We start from the raw sequence: 8,433 nt of genomic DNA, 5'->3' as shown, positions 1-8,433 counted from the left end.
TGCCGTCAAAAGCATTGATCAGAAAGAGTTTGTAGGCATGGAACGGACAACGGTATACTTTTGCAGTTTTGACCCAGGCTGTGTTAGCCCTCAACAGTCGGTCATAATATGGTCAGAAGAATTCTAGATCATCTGGTTGCCCCTCAGAAAATCATACTGATCCACTTATATCCATGATGTCATGCTAACTGGATCAGATGAGCAGGGAGAGGCCAGTACAGTGGATAACCAAACACTACATGCCCTGCAGAGGGTAGGAGATAAAGCTTACAAAGATTCACGGGCCTTCTACTTTAGTAAATTTTGAGTTCTGGAGACAGCATGTTCCAACACCAGGGAAGAATGCTCTGGCCCAGATCCCAGGTGACCTGGCCACATTAGTTTGGGGTCCAGAGCAGGAAAAAGTTCCGTTGCAGGTCCAGGCTAGGCCAGCAGCCCTACTGCTCGAGTCCTATGGTACATGCGGGACAGAGCACAGGCAAAAGGCACACGCAGGCTGCTCGAGCAGGTGGCCAGACCCTTGTTTCACCCACACTTGCTGCATCGCCACCTCTACCTCACATCCCGCCTGTTGCCGTGTGACAGATTCCTGATGATCAGTGTCTAGGAGAGGAAAAAGCCTGAGTCCGTTTGATTCTCATGATACTGCTACAAGAAAGACAGTAGGATTATACCCATTTTGCAGTTGCATAAACGAGGCATGGAGAATGGAAATGAGTTGCTTAAGATTCCAAATATTCCAAATATTCTGCTGTTTCCACTGCCCATTTAAAAAGCAAAGTCGGTTAAGTGTCCCAACTCCTGATTTTGGCTCAGATCACGATCTCACAGTTCATGAGTTTGAGCCCTACACTGGGCCTGTGCTGACAACGCGGGGCCTGCTTGGGATTCTCTCTCTCTCTCCTTCTCTCTCTCTCCCTCTGCCACTCCCCCACTCAAGCTTTCATGCATTCTCTCTCAAAATAAGTAAATACACTTAAAATTTTTTTTAATTAAGAAAAAAACCGTGGTCTAGCTGTTATGAGTCACCATTTAGCACTCAGCAGGGAATGGCCTGTTCAGAAAACACATGTCTATGTATGTATGCATGTATGTGTGCATGGAAGTCATGCGGGAGTGAAAATACACACGTTAAGTTTACGGCAAAGGATGGAGTCTCAGATGATGATTGATACAATAAACACACAAACATAAGGACAAAAAAGGTCATTTAAACCCACAGAAAAGATACACTGACCTGTGTAAGATATGGAATGTCTTTCTGGTCAACTCCGACTTCCTGAATTCACAAACGTAAACATTAAAACCGGGAGAGGCAACAAAGAAAAGTAAGTATCAGACCAATGTGCACACAAAAGAGAAAATACCGCTAGAGCATGAATGCCTTGCTGGGCTAGTGCCTAGTTGATCAAGCAAACCATGTCAAGCTAAAGTATGCCTTATATTCATCCTAAGGATAAACCTATAAAAGAAAAGACTTGCCAGATAGTGAATTGTTGCTCTTCTGGAAAGAGCCAGATTGCATTTTGGGTATTATACACATGTGTTCTCATTTGTCAAGTACTCAGAGATCAGCTGCTACGCATATTGTTGTGGTTTTGGCTTTGGGTTTTGTTTTTTTTTTCCTGCTTTGGTTTTCAGAAGTTCAACTAGTTATCCCGCGTGGGTTCTGAATGTCAGGGCAAACGTGGGGGTCACCTCCCATGTTTCCTTCTTCAGCTCATCACTGACCTGTGCTACCTACTGTCCACTGCCTGAAAAGATGTCTATCACGTGAATTTGGCCCAGTGTTGGAGTTGTTTCTGGTGGGAGGATAAGCTTGGTAACACTTATCCTCATGGCTACAAACAAAAATCCTTGAACTACCTAATTTTAGTGTATAGTTTTACTGTTTACAAAGTAGTTAAAATTCTACCAACTTCTGTGTGTGTGCGTGTGCGTGTGCATGTGCATGTGTAGTGGGGAGGGGGGGTCCCATTATACCAGATACTAAACTGATACAGAAACCAGCAGAAAAGCCATGGATAGGAACAGATTTCTGTACCTCTGCTACTTTCAGGAACTCTGCCAACCTGGTTGTTCTTGCAAGGAACTTGGTGCAAATATCCAAGCTTTCCTTGCACTGGCTTTTCCTCATATCAAAATACTTGTCTAAAAACGAAAAACAAATTTATCACGAAAGAGCCGATATCACAGCCAATTTCCGGTTACACTCCACTCTGATCATTCTTTCTTAAGCTGAATCTGTATATGATTTTAACTTGTTCAAAAACAATTCTAGTTTTAACCCAGTTATTTTCTGTCTTGGCCAGCAGCAACACTGGTCGATCCATATAAGCAACAGATTTTTATGAAGTAAGTACCACATGCCAAACACTAATGCTGGGAAGATACAGATAGTTTAGTTCAATTTCTCTAACTTTCAGTGTGTAATCTTATTTACGAACATCACAATCGGAAGCTTTCTGAGGGAAGGGGCTGTGTTTCCTATTCTTTTATAACTGTACAAATGTGCTAGATACTTCTTCACTGTAACAAAAATCTCAAATTCTCATCAATGAAACTTGGAGAACACTTCGTATGAAATAGATCATTCATTAGGACTAAATTAGGGCAGAAACTTCTGGGAAAGCATAAGAAGTATATGCTTGTGTATAATAATAGCAATTGCTGTAGGCTATTATCTTCCTAGTAAAGTCAAAATGATGTGATATGACCTTGGTGGAGTGGGCCTTAATGTGTAATGTATAAATATGGCAATCCATGTTGATTCCCTGGTAAATTTCCCAGAAATATCAATTAGCACTTATGTAACAACTATAAAGTTCTGTGGCTAATTAGTCAAGTAATTTTTATCCAAAAAAAGCAATATAATGTCTCATTATTTAAAACTATATATGACCTTGAAAGGATCTTCTATTTTGAATCTAAAACAAATATGAGTGTAAATGTAGACATAAAAGGTTTTTAACAGTTTATATATTTTTAAGCAATGTTTATTCCTTAGCCTACCTAGCAGATTAAGGATCCCCTCATTATAGGCTGCAAAGAGGCGAAGAGAATCCTTAAAGAGAAGCATGAAAGCAGCATGGATTATACCATTCGTTAACTGGTCAGGATTTGCCTGGAAATTAAATCAAAGACTAATCAGTTACCACCACAGTTTAAAATAATTCCTTCTCCCACCTACTGGTAAACAATGCCATTTACCAATATGTTCAAAAAGGATTTATAAAGCTCTTACATTAAAGTTAAGAAGAGCATCAAACTGAATTTGAATAACTGGAAGAGTGTTTAGCAGCTGTTTTGTATCCATAGTTCTCATCATACCATCCATCCTGTAAAAGAGAAGAGAGATTCATAATATCAATAATTAAGAGTTCGAGAAGCACAGTGACATCAGCATCGCAAAATAAAGCTGTGTTTTTAGCCAACTACATATCAGAACACTTACGTATTTCAGTATTTCTTGCTTACAAACGAATGATATTTACTGACCCTCTCCTGGCTTTGGTGATGTCAGATGTGATCAGTCTACATGCGAGTGACTTCTCATTCAAGTACCTGCCATATCGCCTGATGAAGGTTGACATAGCATAGCCTAAGAATGAAATATTTTATTATTTCCAGTGTAATCAACATTAACCATTTACAATGTATGTCAATAAATGCCGAGACTTCTCATTCCACATTCATCCATATACCTCTATGATGTCTTTGAAGCACAAAAGCTAGAATGGACCTTATTAATGATCTAGTCCAATATTCCTCACACTTTCTGCTAAAGGTTATTTCTTATTTCCTCAAAGCCTTGAAATCACCTCAGGATGTAGTGTTGATAGTGACATTTCTGAATCGAGGAAGTAATTGAACTTTATCAGGTTTTTTTTTTTTTTTTCACATTTCTACACAACTATTGGAAATTCTTAGCATTTTCCTGAAACTCCCCATCCCATTGTCACCATCTGTCCCCAGCCCTGCCCATGTTTTAACCAGGCACAGTTTTCAAAACAGAGCTCCCCCCATCTTGCCACATGGAAATATTTCCATCAAAAAATCATCTTACCTTCTAGCGCGCTTTTATCCAGGAAGTTGTGTAAAGTGAACAAAGAGCTTCTAGATGCAAGATGCTGGATAAAACGCTGTCAAATGTACCAAATTATAAAATTAGCTTCTGTCCACAAGTAGAGCTCTTTAACGAGTTTATCATTGTGAATGCATCTTTAACACAATTCTATCATATAGCTTCTATCTATTTCAGGAGCGCTGATTAAGGTGAACGTGACCACATCCTGGGCTGCGCAGCATAAGAATATGCAGTGCTGCCAACTCTCCCAACGAAACAAGGGCTTAGACGTTGCAGCTCATGTGAATACACACTCTTTTCCACCAGGACTTTCTATCTAGCCATTCCCTCCTTTCTGATTTTGAGAAGTTTTACTTAATTCCAGAATTATTTTAATAGTGAATATTAAACTTTTTAATAACTTAATTTTCAGAAAAATATAATCTGATACATCTGTGTACCTCACTACCCAGAGATGATAACTGCTAACTTTTTCACAGAACTGCCTCAAGTCTATTTCAAAAATAAGAAGAAGAAAGTATATTATAAAGTAAAAAGTGCCCTTTGCCCATCCCCAAGTTCTATTTCCTTTTCCTCCCTGGAAGTAACGAGTATCATAGTTTTAATCTTTATAGTCTATTTTCTTTATAATTTCAGATATATTTGTCCCAAGGGTAAATCTTAAGTATTTTGAAATTTGCATAAATAATATTATATTTAAATATCATTCTGCAACCTACTTCCTCTCTGAGCATGGTTTTTCAGATCTAGCCTTGTTGGTATACATCCACTTAATTTTATAAACACCTCATTTTAGTTATCTGTGCCGTACTGATAGAAATTTACCCAATTTCTACTTTTCAATTATTATAAATATGCTACGAAAAGTGGATTTGCTGGGTCACTGGACTTGGCATTTTCAATTTTACTAAACACGTCTCAATGCTCTCCTCCCCACAGTCACAAACTCTAGCAACTAATATTTATATATCATCCACTGATGCTGTCACACGTTTAAAATGTTGCTTATCTGAGCATGTTCTCAGATGGTCATCAGCCATTCTGGTTTCCTTTTCTATGAACCCTCTGTTCATTTGTCTTGGGAACTATTGCACTGTAGTGCCTTTTTCTTACCGATAATGTATTCTGATTATTAATCTTTTGTCTGTAATGTATATGTTGGAAATACCTGATTCCAACTTTATGGCATCTTCCCTGCTCAAATGTCATAAACATATTCTCCCACATTTCTTTAATTTTAAATGTTAGTTTTTTGCATGCATAGACATTTCATTCATGTGGAATGTATTTTCGTATATTAGGGTAAGATAGAGATCTCGTTCTATTTTTTCCATAGGTTGTTATTTCTACCAAAAGGCTTTATTTTAAATTCTATACTTTCCCCCACATTTTTAGTGCCACCAAGCTCTGATAGAAGTATACGGTTCTACTTCCAAGCTCTTTATTATGTTCCATGTAGATATGTTCCTTTTTTATCAATGCCACACTGTATAATTCGTCACTTTAGAGTGTTTCAAGATCCAGTCAGTCTGTAAATCCCAACTTTTTAACGCAAAGCTTACTGAGACAAAATGTTAAAGTAGAATAAGTAATTTCACGTTAAAGAACATGTCAGTTCTGTACAATACAAAGAGTGTTTGTATGTGGGGAGAGGTGGACCGGTGTTGCAAAGTAAAAGATAGCGAGCCTTGACAAACCAAGAATATTTTGCCGTTGGGTACTGACAGTCCTTTGAGCTAACAGGAAGGAAATGACTACCCACTGAATATACAGCACGCTCACCTCATTTCCATGAACCATGAGGTGATGCACAGTGACCAGGGCTTTAAACACTACCACCCAGCTGCTGCTCCTGGCCTTCTCAGAAAGAACATCAGCCAGATGTTTAACACTCATATTTGTTTCGTTTACGTATTGTATTAGATCTGAAGTAAGAGACAGTGACAAGCATTAAAACACGGACTGAGAAATACCTTTTGAAACCAAAATTGGTAACTTTAACTTAAATACAGACGCAATCAAGTCTCAGAAATCACAACGGGAACAATCCAAAACATTTTCTTCATTACAGGTATTGCAATTTGTACTGATACGTGTTACGTGATAGTTAATGCCCGTCTACTCTCTTGTTCTGTATACTTGATGAGGGTAGGGACTGTGTCCATTTTGGTCACCAGATCTTCCCAAGACCCAGCACAGTAGTTGGCATACAATGGGTTAAGTGAATGGATAGGACTCAAGAAGGTAACATACCAGATGTCATACAGGCAGTCAAGTGGCAGGGCTGGTATTTGAAATCACACTTGTTTGACCAAGATGCTAACCATTACATCATACTGCCTTTTTTGAGAAAAGCGACATTATGTGAAGGTTCAGTCGGGAGCTCTCCTTGTAGTGTCACCCCGTGTTAACCCTCTTGTTTGCATGCTATAACCTTTTATTGCTCGTTCTCTTTAAAGAAATTTTTAAAGTAAACTCTACCTCCAACATGGGCCTCAAACTCATGACCCCGAGATCAAGAGTCACATGCTCCACTGACTGAGCAAGCCAGGTGCCCTTATTTCTTGTTCTTGAGTCCACTTCCACATAGCTTTATCCCTACTTTACTAAAACAACTTCCCAATTTCCTGCTCTGGGTTGTAAGCATTCATACAACCCCTCAAAAGCCAATTCTCATCACTTCATTTTTCCATTCAGCAACAGGCAAAGATTCCCTACTTTCTGTCAGTTCAAAATCGTCTTTGGGGGCGCCTGGGTAACTCAGTCGGTTAGGAGTCTGACTCTTAATCTCAGCTCAGGTCATGATCTCATGGTGTGTGGGATCAGGCCCCGCATTGGGTTCTGTGCTGAAAGCATGGATCCTGCTTCGGATTCTGCCTCTCTGCCCTTCCCCTGCTGGTTATCTCTGTGTCTCTCTCTGTTTCTCTCTCTCTCTCAAAATAAATAAACTTAAAAAAATCCTCTTTCAAAACGGTCTATAAACTATCATTATAAAACAATTTCGTCTCTAGCACTTAATCGTTAAGCAGCACGGTAACAGGCATAGCACCAGGATCCATACTGAGGAGGGTGCTTAACAAATATGCTAGGTGAGCAACAGGCTGACCTTAATTGTAGACCCAGCCAGATTCATTTATTCAAGAATATACACTACATTCCAGTGGCTATGCCGTGTTTAAGGTTATGAAGAATGAGCTTCTCTCACATTGTTTTCTAAGTCTGCTCCATTCCTCTTTCTGTGAAGTTTCCTCTGCAAGGTTTTTGTTTCTCCTTCCCCATGATTTCAGCCTTTGGACTGAACCTTCAGGATATCATGGTACTGACTCAAGTGCCCCCTTTGGTTCCATGCATCTTTCACACAGATAACCATTATTCATCCTTTAGGTCTTGAGAAGCAAATTTTGGCACATATGCATCAACATCCAGGGATGTAGTCTATATTTTGCTCCAGAATCTCCTATGGGGCCTGCCCAGAATACTATTAAGCATGTGTGTGTGTGTGTGTGTGTGTGTACATATAAATAATCTGTTTCACTTAGTGAAGTGTCAGTTGCTGTAATACATGCAGATTATCATGACGTTAAGTTAAAAATTCAGAAAGCAAATACATACTAAATCAATGGAGAGTTTTTAAGCAAAACAGCAAAATAAAGAGGTGATCAAAAGAGTGAGCTGGCTATGACGTTCTCAAAAGCAGCGGGATTTATGTATACTCGCAATAGCATGCATTGTTTATGAAGTCAGTGCTCAATGTGAACTCAAACAGTGGCGGGTAGGGCTAGCCTGGGAGTCTATTCTGTCTCTAAGCAACAGATTCTGTCACCTGGAAACATTCATGGGAGCACAAAAAATGTTGCAGTGGACATTGTAAAGCCTATCCATTGACCTTGGGTCAGGACTGCTCACGGGATGATCTGCTCTGCAAACTTTCCCTCCTTTATTTCAGAAGCCTTTGCTGAAAGTAATGATTTATAAGGGGGCCTGGGCGGACTTTGGAAGTGAGACCCTTTTCCTAAGCCTGGCTTTTATTATGCCACCGCTTTGTGTGTCCTAAGTTATTGGGGTAACTTGTAAATAGTTCGGAGTTTGGAGTTAAAAAGGCCAGTGGCTCCCTTCTAGGCTCACTCCAAGATGACTAGGGGTGAGAATTCCATCTCCTCCCAAACCTCCCGCAGGAAAAGGGGGCTGGTAGGAGGGGAGTGGGGTGCCCATGACGTTAGAGGCACCTGGGCCTCCGGGCCGTCTGCGCCAGGACTGCAACTCACCTGCCAGGTGTTTCGGCTCGGGTTCTGTGGGCTCGTCGGTGGTAGCCCCGAGGGCAGCCTTGGACGCAAAAGACCCCATGG

The 8,433-nt window shown here is 40.1% G+C and overlaps 1 protein-coding gene across 1 annotated transcript; it reads right to left on the bottom strand.

Annotated features, from left to right (window-relative positions):
* Nucleotides 1-235: 235 nt before the first annotated feature.
* LOC116737892 (phosphatidylinositol-binding clathrin assembly protein-like) lies at nucleotides 236-8,431 on the bottom strand. Its single transcript, XM_032592091.1, has 9 exons — nucleotides 8,353-8,431; nucleotides 5,870-6,012; nucleotides 4,067-4,142; nucleotides 3,499-3,601; nucleotides 3,245-3,338; nucleotides 3,013-3,124; nucleotides 2,045-2,151; nucleotides 1,238-1,279; nucleotides 236-244 (listed from the first exon to the last, which is right to left on the bottom strand). Exons 1-9 carry the CDS (start codon nucleotides 8,429-8,431, stop codon nucleotides 236-238), a joined length of 765 nt encoding a protein of 254 aa, XP_032447982.1.
* Nucleotides 8,432-8,433: the final 2 nt, after the last annotated feature.

Source organism: Lynx canadensis, chromosome X (assembly GCF_007474595.2).
Source record: "Lynx canadensis isolate LIC74 chromosome X, mLynCan4.pri.v2, whole genome shotgun sequence".
NCBI lineage: Eukaryota > Metazoa > Chordata > Mammalia > Carnivora > Felidae > Lynx > Lynx canadensis.
This window is presented reverse-complemented; position numbering and strand designations above follow the sequence as displayed.

Bases quoted from the DNA above. Each gene is read 5' to 3' on its own strand.
- LOC116737892 (XM_032592091.1), bottom strand. From the start codon at position 8,431: ATGGGGTCTTTTGCGTCCAAGGCTGCCCTCGGGGCTACCACCGACGAG. The intron at 4,143-5,869 runs GTGAGCGTGCTG...TACATTTGACAG, and splicing joins TCATGGTTCATGGAAATGAG to CGTTTTATCCAGCATCTTGC. The intron at 2,152-3,012 runs GTAGGCTAAGGA...TTTCGTTTTTAG, and splicing joins GGGGATCCTTAATCTGCTAG to ACAAGTATTTTGATATGAGG.